At 34.6% G+C, this 22,499-nt stretch overlaps 1 protein-coding gene across 1 annotated transcript in view; it reads right to left on the reverse strand.

Annotated features, from left to right (window-relative positions):
* Positions 1-636: 636 nt before the first annotated feature.
* The window catches only part of LOC132562830 (protocadherin-11 X-linked-like), a 45,118-nt gene continuing 23,255 nt past the window's right edge, over positions 637-22,499 (reverse strand). Inside the window, exons 2-5 of the mRNA XM_060227607.1 lie at positions 7,211-10,116; positions 5,385-5,552; positions 3,184-3,337; positions 637-2,853 (exon numbers count right to left, since the gene is read on the reverse strand). Of these exons, the coding sequence (XP_060083590.1) occupies positions 2,345-2,853; positions 3,184-3,337; positions 5,385-5,552; positions 7,211-9,937 (3,558 nt within the window). The 5' untranslated portion in view covers positions 9,938-10,116 and the 3' untranslated portion in view covers positions 637-2,344. The remainder of the gene's footprint in view (positions 2,854-3,183; positions 3,338-5,384; positions 5,553-7,210; positions 10,117-22,499) is intronic.

The raw sequence follows: 22,499 nt of genomic DNA on the forward strand, positions 1-22,499 counted from the left end.
CAATGAATGGGACAGCCTCCGGTATGTTGTACAATGAGGTACAATGAATGGGACAGCCTCCGGTATGTTGTACAATGAGGTACAATGAATGGGACAGCCTCCAGTATGTTGTACAATGAGGTACCTGTCGCCTACTAGACAAAGACACTGCCTCAAAATGATCCATGCTGTTGAAGGAGGTAAATCTACCAAACAAAAGGTGTGAAAATGGGTAAACTTATAACATACAGATCTGTTCATTGAGGAAGTACTTTTGTAAAGTCTCCCCATTAGGCTAATTCCTTGTCAATCATGAACAAGTCATTACTTACACAAATTCAAAACCTGTTTTATCATTGTAATCTTTTTTTTCTGTGTTTAACTACAATCTGAAGTTGTTTTTGACAAAAAGTTTTGATGGATACAGTATGTATGTAGAAGAGAATACCTTTTAAAGAAATTTAGAGCTAGATCCAGTAGAGCCAGACATTCAATTAAACTGCATCATACAGCTGTTTCCTCCTTCAACCCCAACCAAAATCTAAGAAACTTACAAACACTGGTGTGCAATATGAACTTTCAGATATAAAAAACATCAATTAACAACAAACACAACCAATTATAATTCAATATATATTTTTTTATTGTATTATTTTTTTTCAAGTATATTTCATATTTTGGTCAATTTACAATTTCTGTAATACTTATAACATCAGACAAAACAAAACATGAATCATAATTTTTTGACACACCAACAACAGCACATAACCACGGCAACAGAGTCGAGTTCCCATGAACCCATGTAAAAATGTCTGCTTCATTTTGGAAACAGAAAAAAATTCCTCTGAACTAACATACAATTGTACTTTATAAACTGTGATTTTTTATAGTACAATTAAGACAGTATTACCGTCAAAAGCACACTCTCAACATTTACACATAATATTGCACTGAACATATTTCAGACATTAAACAGACTCTTTTTGTTCATCTATCTATGATAGTATTCTTACCATAAAAAACAAGTTGGGATTCTTTCTTTACTACAGCTTCAAAGTTGCATTATATAAAAGCATGCAAACAGTATTAAAAAGAAAACTGTGCACTTTTGGCTTGGGTGGAAATTAAATACCCAATATATGTTTGTCTTACAAAACATACACATACATATGAAGAAATATTAAGGATTGCATATATAGTAACAATGATGTAGGTTTTAGGCAGAATTAAATACTATAAAATCATTGATTATTGTGTACTGTTTTTTTAATCCACAAATCCACATATCCACACACTGGTCACGTATGTAAAAGTAAACTTACTGAGCTATATCGATTCATGAAATCAAGAGTCCAACAAGATGGTATTTTTTTTTAAAAACCACAGACACACGAGTCTCAAGAAACTATCAGATTTTACAGCGAAATATTTTCAAAAGATGATGAAATTCATGAAATGATACTGAATTACTCTAAACTTTGTAGCTGTTATAATAGTAACTACTTGAGTGTGATTTATTTCCATGAGGAACACAGAAATTACAAGCCTTCTCCAGTCCAGGTGGTTTTATAACCTTTTCCTGTGAGAAATCCTGTGATGTAGCCATGTGCAATGATGATTAGTTTAGAGAATTGTATCATGTGACTTTTTTTGTGTGTGAAGCTATGTGACATTATGAAGATTAAAAATGACTACAAATCTTTGGCAGTGGGGTCACTATGTTGATAAAGGAATTGTGTTAACATAATTCAGTCAGATGAAATATTTCAGTCTCTGGAAACCTATCAATCGTATTTCATAGGCTGTCAGCTTCTTGCATTGAGAAAAACTGACTGATAACAAAAAACGAAATTTTGATAAATTCCAAGACTGAAATGTTAAATTTACTCTTAATACAGAGTTACAAACATTAAGGATATATCCTCCCTTAAAGACTTTAATGTGATTGAAGATTTACACAGCGATGTTTCGTAAAATTATAATTATTCAGGATAACCTAGTTGTTACATCCTATTTGTATGGTCTTGAAATCTGCTATTAATTTACTAAGTCCTAACTGCCAATCATCCAAGAAATTTTCAGAATTTGGTTGTGTCAAACTCTTTTTAAAATTAAGTGAAGAACACATCAAGGTAGGATATATCCTTAATATAAGTCAACTTTCATTTCAATACAACACCTCTATATCAAACATCTGGCAAGAACATTATACTAAGCACTGAAGCATTCATTTTCTCAGTCTTTTCATATTCTCAGACTCTGTATTCATTCTTTCTCTCTTTCTTATACTTTCTCCCATTTTTCTTTTCAATCCACTTTCAATGCTCAATTTCATATACCTAGGTATACCATATATCACAAAATATCATACAACTGTGTCAGATTTCAAGAAGAGTTCATCAATTTCATTACACAGTTCATCAGCATTCACAGTATAGCTCCCCGATGTTGTTGTCACATCATCGTCATCACGATTTGTTGTTGCACAGCTCTCGCTTAGCGTGTCATCAAATGTAGGTGTGACACTATGAAGACGGTTTGTTCTTTGGTTTCTATCACTGTTCACTGAACATCTGCTCGAGCGCAGATCAGCTGACGGCGCCCTTGGAATGTCAACAAATTGTTTATGATGGGGGGAATAGTTGTCAGATTGCAGCCTTTGAACACGGTGACCCTGGCGAGGAGGCCGAGAGTTACTGCGCCCACCTTGGGCAACGGGATTCCTGTGGGAATTCCGCGGAAATGTGTCATTGTTAGAATGTCCAAATGTGGAAAACATTGGTCTTCCAGCATTTACAGCACTTGAATTATAAGAAAGAGAAGAAACTCCACTGCTATCAGTGGTAGAGAAATGTCGTGAATCTCCACTGTGGTCTGAAAGAAAAAAAACATTACATAATAATTACCTTTCCGATAACTGATTTCAAAATTCATCTTTTTTTCCCTCCAATAATGCTAAACACTCTAATACATGAACAATACATAAACAACATCTATTCTGCTAGATTACAGTAGATTTATCTACAAAATTACTAATTTTCTAATTCAGATTTATTCATTTTCAAAAAGAAAATTAAAGTTCATCATCTAACAAACTGATCTACAATATCCCAACATTTCTATTAGACAAATTTATTTCAAATCCACTCGTCAACAATAACTGAAACAAGTTGATATTTACAGAAACAAAGCAGAAATACTTACCTAGCTCAGGTGGGTGTGAGAGTCCCGCATTGCGAAGGTCCTCCTCACTGCCACCACGGCCACTATCACTGGTTGTAGATTCTCCGGAGAGGTCACTACGGTTATCGTCATGATGGCTATCCTTGTGAGAATGAGGCACTGACAGCTGTTTCATCTGTAAGGTACACAATAATCTTATCAATAAAATTACTGTCATTAGGACCGTTTAATTACAAAATGAAGTATTTAACACAACAAAGATAACATGTTTGATTTTAATTAAGTGGCATGGGAAATTACGGAGAGGGAGTTCCAAAAAGAAGCACAGGAGATAGAAGTCTTATTGATATCACTTGGATTAGCTGGCTAAAGCTGTGATGCAAAAAAAATAACTCTTTACATAATGATCTTAATGGTAAATTTATCAACACCTGCTGTTCTAGGGCAATTTGTCCCTGGTTGGAAGATTGTGGAACCACACAACAGTTGTATGGATCTAGGATCTGTTTTTTGTGTACAGGCATGTTGTTATCCCCTGTAATTACTCCAATATATTAGCCTGGAGCAAATCATTTCACCTTCTCTAATACATAAGTGTCAAATATCACACCTGGCACGAAATAAGCCCTATGTTTCAGGAATTCTCTCCCAAAAAAGCCAGAAAGGGTAAAAACTTAAATGTCTATCATACATACAAGAGAACTAAATAGCATAAAAGCTTCACAATTCTGCCAGCTATATCCTTCAGTCAAGCCGAGATGAGAAGTAACTCAAGGGTATATGTAGGAATTCATCCCTAAGGATTTCTACCATCTTTGAAGTGCAAATTACTTTTTTTAACCTTCATTTTTTACTATTTTTACTGTTTGCATTTTGAATATCCTTCACTTATTCTTTAAATCTTATCATTTCAATGTATTTTCCTTTATTTAACAGACGTCTTATATCAATTAATTCATTAAACATTTAACTGGTCAGATTTTCAGTTGTCGAAATCCTTTGCCAGCCTATCAATCCCCTACTTTCACCAGATTTGATTTGTATAAAAAAACTTAATTCAAAAACATCAGAGGTTTCAGGTTTCTGTTGAACTTATTATTTTCAGCTTTCATATATGCTACCTTTATTCTTTTGGTGGTGGGGGTGGGGGGGAACACTCAGAAAAAAATGATAAATTAAAAAGATAATGTTAATTTGGATTACCTAAGAAACTAACAAAGCTTTTTAAAAGTTTGGTGTTTACTTGTGTTGTTCAGGGTGTGATGAAGCACTAGCCCCAGGGCCAGTAGTGTCAGATAAATACTCTCTATACATGACCATGGCCTAATAAGTAGGTCTAAGACACTTCCTAGGTAAAAATTGTGGCTTGTATGAAAAACCAATTAATAATACAATGACAGAAGTTCTTGATACTGGAGACTACTGAACAACTGTTGACCTCGGAAAGTCTTTCATCCAGACACCCAAATTTATCTCATCACTTCTATACCCTCTTTCTACCCCTATCTTATAGATCTTTGATGTAGTGACACCTACCAAGAATGGTGCCTAATTTGTCAGCCTTAGAGATGGCCACTGGGCGACTAATTATGAATTAAAAAGATATCTGCAGGGAGAGAAATTGAAACTGTGTCCTTAAGGGTGTAAGTTTTACAAATACAAATTGATTACGTAGACAATTTGTCAGGGATTATTGATAAATTATTGGTGTGGAAAAAAACATAATTGGTATCAATATCCCTTGTCATACCATAATAATGGAGTGGTTCCTTACATAACTAAGGCCTATATATCTAAATGGCACTTTGGAGATTCCATACTTTATTGAATCTTTTCGTATAATAAACCAAATATTTGTACAACAAATTCATTGTGGATTTGAACAATTAGGAATGGTAGCCTGAACTATACATCAACAGTATAACGTACAAAAACAAAAAGATATATCTCTACCATTAGAAATAAAGACATAAGTTTTTGTTTCCGTTTGTTTCAAAAGTACACTACATTGACAAATCATTTGCTTGGGATTTTTACAACAACATTGATTGGAGTTGACATTCTAAGTGGCTATGATACAGTTATATAGACTCTAGATAGAATCTTAAATGCTAACATCCATCTTTTCTTATTTGCTTAATTTTGATCGTGTAAGGATTTGATCAATGAGTCACTTTGTATTGTGACATTGATGTGGAGCTTCCTTTCTCCCTGGCACCTACCTCTGAATTCTGTGGGTGTTTCCTCCATACAGACTGTCCCCCACCGTCCTGAGACATAAGGAGCTGTTGTTGGACACGAAGAGAAGCCATGCGATGTACCTGCTTTTGTTTACTGTCAGATGCTGTACTGCCCTCCCTACTATGATTGGTATTCTGATGAGGAGCAAGCTGGTAATAAAAAAAATATCAACTAATTATCTTCAACTTATATTTGATATAATGATTCGGTAAAAAAAGATAAGAAGACTTTCAAATGTATTTCTAGTCTTTGATGTAACCTTCTTGATCAACAAGTCTCTTTTTAAAGAAACTCTGAATGGTTTTAAGTTTTAAAAAAATTCGAACATTTTTTCTTCAATTTTATTAACCTGGTGGTAATTGTTTATATGATGAATGGTTTTGGGCTGTTTATAAAATCTGTACATTTTTGACATTGATTATTTAGGATCAAATTACCTATGATAGCAAAATCACTTTAGTCTACAATGGTCATATCATGTCAAGTAATATTTTAACTTATCTATATATAAAGTCAGTAAGTTAATATTCATCAGGGAGCAAAAACCAATATGACAGGTTGCTTCAATATTTGTTTGAGAACCATATACCAACAAACTCCATTGTATGGCAAGAGTGATCACAGTCTTACATATTTCAGCCAGGTAGATCAATATTGATAACTAGACTGGATAAGCATAGGTAAATAAACTTATCTGATTTATTAAGCAAATGCCTGATAAAGACAAAAATTAAATCATGCTTTATCATTTCATGATTTAACTCCACACTTGTCAAAAGAAAATGAAATATGAAGAAAGCAAAATGCAAAAATGTTATCATTTTTTATACAAGAAGAATTTTACAGCACTAGATCCAATGAGCAGGTGATGTGATGGACTCTGTGACGATATCAAGGTGGGTAGACACCCAATACCTACATCCTGTTATGGTTGTTATTACTGAATGTTTGTACGCTCACATACTAAAGAAACCTGCAAACATAGCTCTTAGGATTAATCAGGCCGACACAAACAGACAAGGAGTTCGATGCAAGCTGCCAATTTTCCCAACCTGACGATGTGTTGTCAAAGCACTTGTCAGTGGGGCCACAGGACAACCCTGTCTGAGGCAGTGACAGGGTATTACGGGCATCTTATTGACTCTCAGTATTAAATCAGAGTGATGTTCGTAAACAAGAGGGGCCCAAGCAGAATGGGGGACGGGCTGTTTATTGTTGACATACTGGGCACTTGAGACAAGATCTTGTGTGCTTAAGTGGTCATTCTAGTGGTCATCTTAGCTCTTATAGTGGCTATCTCTAGTCAGTTAACTGCTTAAGGATTAGATTACAAATTATAGGGCCATTCTAGTCCTTATCTACATCTGCATGGCCACACATCCAAACTAGATTGACAATGTGTGTTACCTAGGTCTTCAGACATATTCAAACAAGTTAAGAAAATAAATTTCAATTTTGTTTTTTTTCTCTCACAAAGTCAAACAAATATCAATTAGCAAACATTAGTTTCTTTCTGACAGAGACAATGGACAGAAAAGGAAAATATGATCATGATACTTTTCATATTTAATGAGTGGCTAACAAGATATCTCTTACTTTATATTACTATCATTTGTGTATAATTCTACTGATTTTTTCATATAAAATTGTTTCACCTTACAAGATCCAAATAAAAATTCCCACAATGCAATCACTCTCAATACCTGAAGTGATAAGTTGAAACTTTGATACAATTACTGATCAATTAATCAAAAAATTTCAGTACAAGCACACTGACCACCAATAATTCAAGTGCATGTGTACTGACCTGTTTGTTGGAGGGGTCATCCATCATAGAGCCACCCGCTTTGAAGGTGACCATTCCTGATGAGGTGAGACTGGGAGGGACAGAGGAGGCCAGACTCGGGGCAAAGGTGAAACCACTATCCTGCTCATCATCCAATGAAAAGCTGACTTCCTTCCTGTTTGATTTACTCATGATATGGTGTGGAGGTAGAAACTCGTCTCGAGAACCTTTGGATGACGAAGACCGATTACTTCCACGACCAATTGTCTGGATGATCTTCATTTCTTCAGCACTTTTCGAATTATAATTACGCTTTTTCATATCAATCCTTCGAATGATGCAAATCGAAATAATGATTGCTGTCGAGAGTACAAAAGTGATACAGGCTATTGCTATTGCGATGAGAATGTTGCCACTAGTTACAACTACTTCCTCTGATATGACAGTACTGTTGACGAACTGAACCTGTATGTTGATATAGTAACGCGTGCTCTGTCTCGGCATTCCGTTATCCTCCAAGGAAATGTCTAGTGTATACATTTTTATTTCGTAAAGCTTGATTTCTCTCCTTAACAGTATCTCTCCAGAATAACGATCAAGTTTGAATAATCCATTATCATCACCACTTATAATGATGAAATTTATTTCTGCATTTTCACCAATGTCTGCATCTTCGGCTACAATAGTTGTAACAAGAGATTCTGGTTCTGCTCGGTATGATAGCAGGATAGAACTATTTGTCTCATTTGGGAAAATCATAACGGGTGCATTATCGTTCAGATCCTTGACTCGCACAATCACTTGTGCCGTACTCTCACGAGAGTTGGAACCATTGTCCCTTGCAATGATTTGAAAGTGGTACTCATCTTCCTTCTCTCTGTCCATTTCACGGTACGTTCCCAGTCTCCCAGTTCTCTTTGAAATGGAAAAAGGCGTTGTGATGTATTCTGGAGGTATAATATAGGAAATCTCTCCATTGTCACCAAGATCATCATCAGTCGCTGTTACATTTCCGAAAAATCCCAGAAATTTTTCGTAAACATCAAACTCGTACACTTCTTGTGTGAACTTTGGTGTGATGTCGTTTTGATCTGTGATAGTGAGAATGATTGTAGCGGTAGCTGTGAATTTTTTTGTTAAGCCATTGTCCTCTGCAAACACAAGAAATTCAAGTCGATCTACTGTCTCACGATCAAATGCTACACGAGACTCAATGATACCAGACTGTGGTCCTATGGAAAACAGAGAGTGTGTATCTTCGGGGAGGCTGTATGTGACCCTTGCATTCATTTCTTGGTCAGAATCCATAGCGCTGACCTTCGTTATGAGGACAGGGGCGGGCGTGTTCTCTGTCAATTTTGTATTGTACACGCGGTTCATAAACTCAGGCGGATTATCGTTTTCATCTGTGACTTGCATACCAAAAGTGATACTACTGTTAAGTGAGGGTACCCCACCATCATGACAGAAAATAGTAATAACATGTTCAATCTGGTCCTCACGATCCAGTAGACCATTCACTACAATGATGAACTCATTGCCACCCATCGGGTTCATGCGAAATAGCGAATTGTCAATTGAGCATGTGACCTCTCCATTTTTACCGACATCTCCATCCAATGCCTGGATGTGAGCAATGGGCGTATTTACTGCTGAATTCTCCATAACCTCTCCATCCTTTGGAGTCAAATAATTGATACTGATATCAGGAGAATTGTTATTTTTATCTTCTACAGTAACTGTGACAACTGACTGGTTGTCATTTGGGGGACTTCCCTGGTCAAAGGCCACAACAATAAATGTGTAACTACCTCCCTGTACATATTCAAGCTTCTTTACGAGACTGATGTTGCCTGATCGTTCATCGATACTGAAATATGCAGTGATGTCCGTCCCTACACGATCACTAAAGCGGTATCGCACTTCCCCATTCTGGCCGATATCTTTGTCTGTAGCCTTAATTTGCAGGATGTTCGAGCCAACAGTAATGTCCTCATCGACCTTTACCTCATAACGAGTTTTAGTAAACTGAGGTTTGTTATCGTTAATGTCAGTGACCCTGATATCAACTGTTAACATTCCAGTTCGTGGAGGAGTATCACCGTCCTTTGCTATCACATAAATCTGGTAATAATCTTTGATTTCTCGATCGAGAACTTCAATCAATTGTAAACTCACATCTAGATTTCCGTCAGGTTTTTCGTCACCTACAACTAATCGAAAAGTGTTGCTAGGAGTACTGAGTTGGTATCCGCGGAGAGAATTGTTACCAACCATATCTTCATCTGTTGCCCCAACAATTGGAAACGTGTTACCACTCTGCGATCCTTCAGAAATATCCAAGGTCATCAATGGCTGTTTGAAGGTCGGAGCGTTATCGTTAATATCGTCAACAATTACTCTAACTTCTAACCATTCCACTTTTGTATTTCCTGTAGTTACAGCAGCTATACGGAGCTTTAACTCGCATGTTTTATTGAAGCGACATAGCTCTTCTCTGTCTAACTTAGCTATTGTACTCAGACTTCCAGTTTGACTATTAATATCAAATTTTTCAAAATGTTGACTTCCAGTCTCCACAAATCTGAAAGTTGTCGATGCTGTGTCCGTTATGTTTGCATCCGCACCAACATTTCCCAAAAGCACCATTGGGTCGCGTTCTTCCTTTATACGATAATATATGACCCCATCACACAGACTGCAGAAAACTGCAGTCAAGACAAGAATAATGTGGACAAGAGAATCCATCGTTGAATTTCTTTACATAAAATTCAGATACACATCCTCAAGAAGTCTTCCTGCTGAACCTTCAACATTCACTCCTCCTTTCTGGAGAGTTCACCTTTCGAATGACAAAAATCACACCCTTTATGTAAATATCCTTTGATGGGCTGCGATGTTTTTCTTTATGCAATCAGTGTTTGTTCCTGCAAAACACAAAACAGGTATGTATTAGTTGTTGGATATACCCAGATTATAGGCATTATAACAGTTATTTGGACATAATCTACTTATAAAAATCTCTGTACAATAGAAGACATCTACCCAGTAAGGAAATCTCTAGCATATCCCTAAATTCCATTGTGTTGTTTCCTTCAACTGATAGCTGATATGGACAAGACAATGGATGTATAAGTACTCAATATCAAACTACCAGGAAAATGCAGACGGTTAGTTGACCCTTGTAAAAGCTGACCAGCAGTGGTCAGTCACATATGGTCATGGACAAGGACTCTTAACCAACTGTTGGTGATATGGACCAATACATTTTATCCCCTTGTATCATTGAATGTAACAATATCAGATAAAATTCATATCTAAAATCTCAGGTATTACAACTAGGTAAACACTGACCACAGTATGATCTCAGCATGTCTGTCTGGTTAAAAACAGCAGTAAACATAGAACAATTAACTGAATACAATGATAAAAACTCTTGGCATGTTTGGGGTCTGTCTAAAGTAAGGGTGTCTCTGACACTCCGACATAATCTTGCTTATTACAGGACAATATAACTGCATATGTAGGAATGTCTGTTGAAACTGCATCAAGTATGGATGGGCTTATTACTGGGAATGAACAAATTGTTGGAAAGATACAATTTGCTACTTTGAGAAATACATCACAAGCATCTAGGCACATCAGTTCAAATTTCCAGTTTATCCAATTTAACAAACGTACAGACATTGCATGTGCTCAGTATGAAACCCTATTTTAACAAAATGTACATTTTCCAAAAATTTTTTATATACTTGTGTCCTTTTCCATTTTAAAAACAAGATATCAAAACATACAAAGTTCTACAAAACAATGACAAACCACAATATACACACCTATAGCGTTTCTACATAGTAAGTTGAATAAACAAATCTCAGTATTTCACAAAACAATCTTAAAAGTCATTGATTTGTTGAAGTGTTGTACCTGTGTTTTCACCTTAACGAGATAGAAATCAAAGTAGAGTAACAGGTCAGGTGAACCTTAAAAGTTAACAATCCCACAGTGAAATGTCACACCTCCAATTCAAATCAAGCTGAAATTATCAGTGAAACTTAATCATGTCACATCTGTCGTGTCTTGTGCTAGGTAAATACATATATGTACTAAACACATTGTAAACTCATCAAATTTACGATGCTCAATTACACACAGATGGATTTCTTTTTATTCAGTTACATACTATATAACCTTTGGCTTTGTCATTGAAAGTGATTTCAGTATATCATTTCCTTAATTCAATTTGTTACATGACATAATTGTATTTAACAAAATTACATTCTGTAGATCATATATATTTACCATATGTACTGAGACCTTAAATGAATTAAGCCAGTGTTGTAAGCACTAGAAAAGTGACATTTGAAGAAATATTTGCTGTCAAATTTAGGAAAATTCAGCTAACTGAAATAACTCTATTATGCATGTACATGAACGGGTGAATTTGAAATCTGTAAAATCCATCATATTAATTTCAAATAATTCATGTTTTTGAAAAAGCGTACTAATCATTTCGATAAAAATCAGATTGAGATGAAAACTAACCTAAGTATTATCTATACAAAACAATAATACAGGTAACAACTTTTGTATACATATAAGATGAAATATGACAAAAATTTAAGTGAACAAGAAAGAGATGTAGAATTAAATACATGCATAAACTTACCATGAAAAACCCAATTTTTGGTGAAAATCTTGTTTTTAACTGACCTCCAAATTACATGTTTCATAACCAATCCCAAAAACAGATTGGAAAGAAATTGTACAATATTCAGTATATGTAGTAATCCTGTAATTTTTCTAAACTATTCTTGTACAATAGTTGATTACTTCTAGCAATCAGTTCGGAAGAAACATCAAAGTGACCACCAAGGGGTCTGGTGACCGACTTTGACCAGTAGTGAACACATGGTCAGGTAAATAGATGGTCATTGTCAGTGAAAAAAACTTCCCTGTACATTTAATTAATGAGCTACCCTTGACAGGTGGGTTATCAATGTACCAAGGTATTTTACCTGTGTGTGAACTATGATGTCTACTCACACCTATTACTGGTATATTAGTACCTTTGCCTTAAGGTAAAATAAAATCAACTTACATATTAATGTAAGAAATCAAAATTAATTAGATAATATTATGTATCATTATAACCATGAGTTACATTGGTTACAAATCAATTAGTCATGCCATATGTTCTGGAAATACAAAACAATTCACCTAATTCAAATATAGGTATCATACTTACTTACACATATATAAAAAACTTTACAGTTTTTTTTAACTAATCCTTAATTTATTGAAATGATACAAAAGTTTTGATTAATAAATTCAATTTTAAGTCAATAACTGTTGGAAAATAACAAATAATATTTCTTATAAACTGTTAAATAATTTATAGTATCACCTCACTGGTGTAAAGATTCTTAAGGATTATATGTAAAGATAGCGAATTGATTTGAAAGGGAATTTCTTTTCAACTCAGACCTGTTCTTCACCTTTGTTCTAATGAGAAGTATGATATGACGATGGGTGGAGGGAGTTCTGACAGATTTTATCTTCCATTGTCTACATTCAAGGCATGTTCTCCAGACTGGTAATTACATATGCACCAAGATGTGTGTTAGAATGTGTGGCCATGGTCGCATCTGCTGAACCCCGTCAGTGAAAGGGGCAGATAATTATAGTGTCTGCCTATATCCTAACCAAAGAATATAAAATTATTATCATTACTGCTCCCTGGAACGTTTCAAAGCGACCAAAGATAATTCACTAACAACCTTATTGACAAAGTGAGGTGTCGTGTGGATCTTCATTGGAAATGGAAAGAAATGTTTCTTCTAGTATCACAAAGGCAAAGGTCCAAACGCAGTGGTCAGCAGTCATAATTACCGCTTTGTCGGGAGACAATTAGATGGATTAGGAGTCAATTGTGACCCCTAGGATCTAGTCTGACTTCTGACCATGGGACAATACCAAAACATACACATAATTACCATCAAATAGCAGGGTGGAAAAATTGGTAGTTTTGTGTGATAATATATAGAGCATTGTTTCTGTCTCACATCTGTACTTGGGGACCCCACTAGTGGACAGATCTGTGAACTATACCTGTGTCAGATGTGGTATTTGTTACAATGACATGTAGTCAAAGTTTAAATGTCAACTTTTCAACAATAAAGAACAAATTTATGTTAGTAAGAGATGAAAGTTCACAGCTGAATAAGATATTTTCATAAAAGAATGAAAAGAAAGTAAAGTGTTAAGTTTGCAACTCTAAGAAGTCTCATATAAACCTTGTCAACTTTTAAACAGATATAGTGGTACTCAGGAATTCTTGTTGAAATATGCTGATGTGTTTCATTTTGAATTTTACATGAACTTGCTTGAAACAAGTGAGAGCCTAGTCTGTCCATATCATTATCTACCAAATCTGTCCCTCAATAAGCCCAGGGGGGTCATCCCAACTGGATCATTGGATGATGAAAAAAGCCGTTTTCAATAATTCTTCTGAAATGCAATAGATCCACATTGGCTTATTAGCAGACATGGGCTTATTGTCAAAATAATGCAACCATTAGAGTTAAAAGAGTTTAGATTTAAAAGCTGTAAATTACTGATTTCATACAATTTATAAAGATCTCAATTATCTTTATAAAAAAAATACCCGTGGCAGTGTATCAGCCTGGTCTGATTAAAAATTCATCAACTCAATACAAAATAATTGTCTTAATTACGAAATACCAAATCATCATTTATCAGAAACATCTCAGGTTTTTTAAGAAGGAGCACTTGTCAAAATGAAGGTGATAAAGTTTGTATCAAATTGAACAGACAGCCATCATTCTTGTTTGTATTGCACTCCATAGGAGCAGTATAGAAGCATCACTGTAGAGAGAAAACGGCAGGTGTTTGATTCGAGAGAAACATTGTGACAAAGATACATGTTAACTTCATTAGGATATCTGAAATATTCTGCCATCCCCACAGTATACCCGACACTTGAAATTTTATCAATGATTTTTGCACAAATATTTGAAAGTAGTATTAACGACACTCTGTCAGTAGCTGTGAGTTAAGCCTTGGCAGATAAGATGACTGTGAGAGGGTAAGGGAGAGGGGTAACCCTGATCTAGTTCAGCCCTGACCAGCACAACTGGACGATGACTGGACACTCTCAACAGGTGTAAAGACAAAAGGTCTTAACATTTTTATCAGAGATTAAGGTAACCTTCGTAATCTCAGAAAAATATCAAATTTGTCTTTTCCCTCAGAGTGAAACAGACAAAAATTGATCAAAAGTTGAGATAAAAGTTGATGAATGTGATTTTCAATCTAGTTACATGTGAATTTTGAATGACTTGAAACATTGAAAGTCTTTCTACAATGTGGTCATCCTATTTCTTGATTTACCCGACTGTCACATTCTTATAGCACATCAAGGCATACTAAAATAGTCGGCTTTATTTAATTTTATTTCTTCTCCACATAACACAAAATCACAGCTATAAAACTTGACCTCGAGCCTGTCATTTAGAACCTCATTCACACAGGTTTGACAAGTCATATACCTTTGACTTAGACTCAACAAAACAGTCATACTCTATAAACATGTTCTGTTGCCCTAGTCACAAATAAAATCAGCCACTTAGACACCAATCGTAAATACTGACCTGTAAGTCTTAAACGACTCGTTTTATTCAACTAACATGTACTTGTTTAGTTTGTTTGATAGGTAATACGTAAACATACTTATATTTACAGCCTCACAGGTGCAAATCTTACAGGTATATCATATTAGCTGGTTCTATATCTCTTTGGAGTACAATTAGATTCTAAAGCAAAGAGGTTCCTCCCTTTATTTCAAACTCAATTAAATATGTTGTAACTAGAATTCTTTTTCTCTCAATGACAACCATTTTAGACATTTTCAAATGTTTTTTTTTCTTTGTAATGTGTATAAATGACTAAAATACCATAAAAAAATCTTAAATTTACCAAAATAGATCACTACAAGTTGACCTCCCTTCTGTGAGCACTCCTGATAAATTCAGGCATAATCTAGAGTAAATAACACCTAAAACTCTTCGGCAATCTGTTAAGGAAAAGGCCCACACCTTATACATGTATGGTCCTTTTCCTTAACAGTGTCAACTTTTTAAAAAAAAACTTCTGTGATTTCTTGCTGACATGATAATTTAATGCAAATGTGTTTTTGATTCCTTAAATAGACTGCCTTATTTGGTAACTGCAGTTAAGCTTACTCTGGATTCTAGCAAATGATGTTCGTTTAAAAATCAATCACAGTCCATGTGGTACATCACTAATTGTACGCATAAAAGAGATAATGGACTTCAAAAGCTTTGAAGTGAAATATGACTGCAATTTTCTGCTAAAGTGACAAATAACATATTTTTAAAAGATGTCTAATTATTTTTCATTTATTTACTTCGTTTTATGACGACAAATTGCATCTTAATGTAAGGACAAGATAATAGAAGAAATAATATTAAAATTCAAATGGTGAAGTAATTTCCAATCTATAACAATATTATACCATCATAAACATATTTTATTAAAACTTGACATGATTTTGTGTACAAATTAAGTCACATGTACACCAAAGTATTGCACACATATGAACATGTTCATTCCAATATCTAATGATCTTTAGTTTATGTGGGTAGGTGGTTTTGTCTGAACTCTGTGGGGTGTATCTGTCTTATCGCTTCCAAACAGACACCATACACCCGATTGATCTGATAAAAGTTTCATATCGTCAGATTTTGTAGCAAACCATTTAATTATCAAACTGATTATATTTTGAGTCTCGGTGAAAAACATGGACATTATCAAACCTACTTAAGTCTGAAATGCTGTAAATGTCTGTAGATATTGAACATCAAACTGAAATGTTTGTTGAGGAGAAAAAAACGAGGAATATTTAGATTGATTTCTGGATAATGTAGCTACAATTCAAATAAGCACACAAATCTAACCTATTTCCATAATATCATTATATATACTCAGTAATAATTTTTTTTTTAATTTCCTAAATTTTTTCTGTTCACATCTGAGATTAATTATCATATTTACCACATGTGATGATATGATTTCGTACTCACCGAGAAGCAGAAGAACAAATTCCGTCCAAAGTTTAGTTGAGACGTCTCGATTATCGCCTGGTTTTAAATGAACTCTCACTGCTAAAGTGACATTATGTATATCCTGGTGTGTCAGAGAATCCTTAACTCAAAGTTACACCCTGACTTTTTTTCGACAATACACTTATCCAATATATTTGAATGGATTAAAATATGCCCCAAGACTTTTTGAAATTGACATGAGGTAAAAGTTACAGAAATTTCTAATTGGATTTGTCAGAATGGTGTAGAAGTAATTATCATACATAAGAGTTTCTATGACACTGACTACTGCAGTAATTACACACAGAGGAAGTCCTCAGGACCACTCCATTATAGTCCCTCAACACACTGACCACTGGTGACCACCAGAGGGTACAGTGGTCACTTGTGGTCAACACAGGTAAAAATCAGCACCAACCAATCACGGTGACAGATGAAAAGATGTCAGTTATCACTGATACCTTACTAGATCAATTCTAAACAAATCCCCGACTAATTTTCAAATTCAGTGGTCCGTGACTTGTCAGTATTTGTTTACTTTAGACTCCATCATCAGTGGATGAGGAAGGGCAAAAATCTCCGCCCCCAACAGACATTCAGGATAGGTCTCTACTGACAGACACAGGACACCCCTGACGGATGGTCCTTGTCAAAATTTAGAAAACTTTAATGCATGTTTTTTAAACAAGCTTATCAGTAGGCGACAGCCGATAATATATTTTAGACTTGTGACCAACTTGACAAGTTATGACAACTATCCCCAATCTTTTAAGGGTTTCAATATAAATACGTGTACATGGAGCCTATAAGCATGTTCGAGAGCAGTGAACATGAAAGTATCGTTCCTATACCTATACATATGTCATTTGGAATATTTACATCCATATGTCATTTGGAATATTTACATCCATATGTTATTTGGAATATTTACATCCATATGTTATTTGGAATATTACTCTTGCTTTAGAAATGCCCCTTTGCCCTTAGTTAACTATTGCTATTTTTTTTCTTTTACAAAACATCTCTTTAAAAGAGTATACTGAAAAACTCTCTGTACAGTTAAATCTTAAAAAATGTAAGAAACACAAATTGTGGAAAAAATATGAAAGTCTTGCATGTTTTATAAATATTGCTTATAAATATCTAATATAATTCATCAATTATATAGAAAAGTCCTTTATGAATCTTGTTGCAGCTTTAAACAATTTTCATCTATGTTACCCCAGGGTCAAGATCCAATGGTAGCTACTGGTACCAGATATTAACGAGTTATACTTTATAGAAATCAGGTTTGATATAATGATAAAATATTTTTACACGTAGTAGAGTATCAACAGCTGTGTTAACAATCAGAACTGACATCTCCTGTATACTTTTCATTCAGATTTGTCCTCCAGAATTTTCCCACACACATTAAGAAAAAGGTTGCAGTTTGAATTTAATCTACTACAATATAATGTGTGATTGTGACATAATTTATAAACATTGTCAGAAATCATTACTACAAAATAGCTCTAAAATCCCCAACATAAATTTAATCACTGAGGACAACAGATAATCAGATGATACAATACTCACCAACAATGATCTGTCAGGTTAGACCAAAAAGCTGACCCCTTAAATCTCCACTTTGTCCCTTAATCTATAAACATCACTGTGAAATTCTCCGTACAGGTCACAGAAAACAGGTGCTTTTAACACATCACCTCCATAAGCTCTACAGCTGGTCAAACAGGTAGGAAAATTGGCCCCTTTTATTCCATATGACCCCACAGCAATAGTATCTTCTTGTGAGTAGCTGATCCCTTTCTTCTGAAGTTATACTTTAGATAGACTAAGAAATAGGGCTATAACAACTTCTAACGAAAGAGTTCACCACCTTTCCTTCAGCTTCTATGAATCTTTGGCCCCTTTATTCCCTCCAGCAAGCATAGTCCCTTTAAGGTCTATCTGCCCGTTTTTGTATACTGCCTATCGATCCCTTTATCCCTGTTGTTGAGAGTAATTGAATTAGCTCTGCCCAATAAAGGATTAACTCAGTGTGCACTGATCCTCATAATTCCTATCTGTTCTTTCTGTTTGATGTAGAAAGGTGGACAGGGACTCTTATCCTGTTTACTCCAAACACTGACCAAACCATGAAACAAACTTTTGCATTGACACTATCTTCAGACCCTGAGAAATACCCAGAAAAGTGGACACTGTCCACTACTGGACACCTGACCATTAGTGGCACTATCAGTTGTTAGACTTGCCTATCTGGTGCTCCCCCTTCAGCCAATTACAAGATGTGATAAGATAATTACCTCCCCTTGGAGATCTGAAGGTTTGGATTACAGGGATCAGAGGGAGCCTCCACATAACTTAAATAAATCATAAGGATCATCATACATATAACCTTAATACTGTAATGAGATAATACAGATATCAGGATAATATAAGTGTAACAAATTGGAGAGTTTCACTCTGTTCTCAATGACTTGATTCAATTGTCCCTTATATGGACATAAGCAGAAACTGTTTGAAAAAGGTAGTAACAAGTCAGCTCCTTGAAGTAACATGTGAGTTGTATAAAACCTGACATCAAATTAAGCCATAAAAATTGAAATAAATGTATTTCTTCAAAAATTGAAGGGTTGTATATATCACATTTTTAATTATATCCATGGAATAAAATCGTTATGACTTCTTTCTGTCGAAGAAACTTGATTTCAACCCCTTTATTTTTATCTCTGGTAGACATCTTATACTCAGGTCCCAACATCACACATACCTGAATCAATTGTTGTAAGCATTTTGGAACAATTGCCTTCCCCTTCTGTTTATTGCTGATTTCAAACATCTTGGGATGTATTTTTCACACAATCGTAAAAAAAATCAATTCTGGTGACAAATAGAGTACATTTTGTGTGTTTGAGTCCTCTCTATTGTACACTAATGTAAGGCACATCTCACCTAGTGGTTCTATAAATACACACGAATCATCTTCTTGCATTAATTGGCCGTAGTTTGAAGACTGAAATCAGTAAAACTGTGACAGTTAAATGTCTGACTCTGTATAAGTAGTTCTTTTGAGATTGAGCGGAAACATCCTCTTGGGCTATTCGTCACGTTTAACTACCAGCTTCAATCAATCTCAGTGTTTAGATTTAAAAGTTTAAAAAAAGTTAACCTTTCAATGTTGAGCTATAGACTGAATAAGACGTTCTGATTATCGCAGTCCATAATGACTTTTATGCTAATGTGATTGTGACTGGCCTGGAGTTTACCTGGACTGGAGTTGTCCGAAATCTTCAGTCCATTAGCGAATAAATTTTTGTTTCCAACCATCCCCTCCCCCTAACTGGCTATGTTGACACAGTGGGGGTTACTGTGTACATCGGTGAGGGGGAGACAAAAGACAAGTAGAAATGTCAGATATAATACTCGTGCCAGTATCCCTCTCATAACTATGACTTTTCTATTCCTGAACAGAACCAACAGTGGTCGTTGAGTACTCGGTCAATATTGACATAAATTTCTATCCATTGTGCTTTAAATTATTAAGTCAAGACCACGACATTATATTGGAAGACAATTATTCTCAATAACAGCAACGATTATAAAACTTTTAATGAATTGAGGTCGTATACACAGTGGTGATGTGACATGTATTATGGAAATATTGTTGGGTAAAATACATTCAATTCTTGACCTTTCAGGAGATTTTGTTGTGTATACAACATAACCAAGCAAGATTGTCCTGAGCACCTGAACGGAATCAACCTAGTGACTTCAATTAAAACAGTACTAATGAGAGCTAACTTGCCATCTGCTTGAGATCTCTCGCAAAGGTAGAGAATCTGCTATTGAAAAATAACAGGTACACTCTACTGACAGGAAGCAAGTTGATAAATGCAATAAAATTTTCTGGCGCCTGTTTGCTTTTTATAAACTAAAGGCTAAAAATGAATTTCACTCCATCACCCCTGATAATTTAGCACTGTCCTTTGAATTATGACAGCTCTGATTTAGTATTAATTATGTAAATCTTTTCAATTTAGGATCATCAGATATTTCTGTTACAGTAAATTGAATTCATTTCATCTGGAAGGGGATTTTTAAAACCTGTTTGAATGATGAAGAGGGCCATCTTATGTACACATTTAAATTTCCATTACCAAAAAAAAGTAAAGCTTTAAATTTTTACATTTCTCTTGAAATAACAAGAGCAATGTTTAAGTACTAAGTGGAACAATTAATGACTGCCCAATGCAAGGGTCTTATTCCAATCAATACACACTTCAAAATGAAATAGAAACAGTACCACAGCACGACTAGAAAAAATCCTAATTTGTCAACTGTTTAGTTTCCATGGATATTTGACCTTCTTGATTGTTTTTCCACAGTATCCTGTTATTCAATTCACGTCTGCACAACCAGACTGCAATAAAAATTTAACCTACGTAAAATTAAAAACAATAAATTTTACAATCCATTCAAGCATAAGTTTTTCTTTTCCCTTTGAAGCGAAAATAAACAGTTCCTACACTGAACCACCATACAAAGATCAAGGTTAAAAGAAAGGGCACCATCTCGAGAGGCCAGGTTGGAAAATCTGTGACTTGTGAATTATTTACTGTAAGAAAAAACAGTTGGAATTTTCTACAAAATAGGTATAAGTTGTTATTTTTAAGCATTAAAAAGATGTGCTTTATATCAATAAAATATTTATACGGATCAAAGAAAGCAGAAAGTTAATGGACATGATGGCGTCTACTTTTAGTGAAACCTTTCTGTATCGCAATGTGCAATCACACATCTTTTATTGGTGGTCTTTGTTGATTGAAAAATTGATATGATGGATGTTTGAGAAATATTCCGTTTTTAGAATGGTCATATTCAGTCTCTTGTACTGCAGTGAATGGACAAGTGATATAAATTTAACACGTCATTAAATCTGCTCCCAAACGTTGTATTTCTTTGTCAGTTTTTGTTGAATATCCTATTTCATGGTCGATCACACTAGTATTCTTGATACATCTTTGTGCGAGTCTTTTACCGTCCCTCAAACACTCTCTACAAAATTTGATTATCTTCTGGACACAAATCCTGACTTTGATGTCTTAAACCTACAATTTCTTCATCTTGCACTTTTGATACTTAAACATGTTTAAAATACATTGATCAAAAGAACTAACTGTCATATTAGAGTTATCTTTGTGAAGTGTGAACATTCTCACTTCATATACAGCCCCTTTTACATTTTTAAAATTTCTGATTTAAATTCATCTCTCTGATCAATTGTTATTAGAAAGACTTATGAGGTATCAAGTTCCTATACAACAAGTATTTTGTAAGAAAAATATTGTTGTTGGAAAAACTATATATCTCTTTACCACTTGTCCGTGTATTAAAATTCATACATCTTTATACCAATTCCTTGTTTGTATTCTTTTCCTTTGTACTAAAAAGATTTTCTCGTTTTATATATAGTATTGAATTATTCTATTATTCAGATACACAATATTTTCTATTTAACTACTGCAACATACTGTTTAAAAAATAAAGAAAACAAATTTTGCGACTAGTGAACTGGGAGCTGATTTACAGAATTTCATACATTGTATTAAGTACTACTGTTGATAATATACAATCTGTATATGCTTGATTTAATCTACTTCTGGGTATAAGAAACATGGCCTGTATTAAGTAATCCTTAAATTAGGACCTACAAACAGCTCAGGCTTTGACGTTGTCTGCGAATTATCATGAGCTCTGTTTGTTGTCTACAACCACAGGGTTGATTCTATGTTATGAAACTTTCAGTTCCAGAACAGAGAACTAAGTCCTTGATCCCTGTATTGATTCTATCATGTGCCAATTAAATCCAGATTTTCCACTCCTAACAGCATTTTCAGAGGATAACCCCGCTCTGTGGATAATCTTGGGATATACATTGACTCCATAAGTCAAACTGTTAATCCATTTCAACCACTTCAAAATCACTTTTCCATACAAGCAGTGTCATGAATTTCGGTCTGATACAAATTAAATAACATTTGTGTTTTTAAAGCATCTTTGGTATTTTCTGATTTCCATCTTTATGTTCTTAAAATCATTTGGTTTCAAAGATTTATAAAAGTTTTTATTTTCTTTTTTTTTCTCTTGTCTTTGGTATCAGGAGA

Source organism: Ylistrum balloti, unplaced genomic scaffold, assembly GCF_031769215.1.
Source record: "Ylistrum balloti isolate Yb309-2 unplaced genomic scaffold, AGI_CSIRO_Ybal_v1 Utg369672, whole genome shotgun sequence".
In the NCBI taxonomy this organism is placed as follows: domain Eukaryota; kingdom Metazoa; phylum Mollusca; class Bivalvia; order Pectinida; family Pectinidae; genus Ylistrum; species Ylistrum balloti.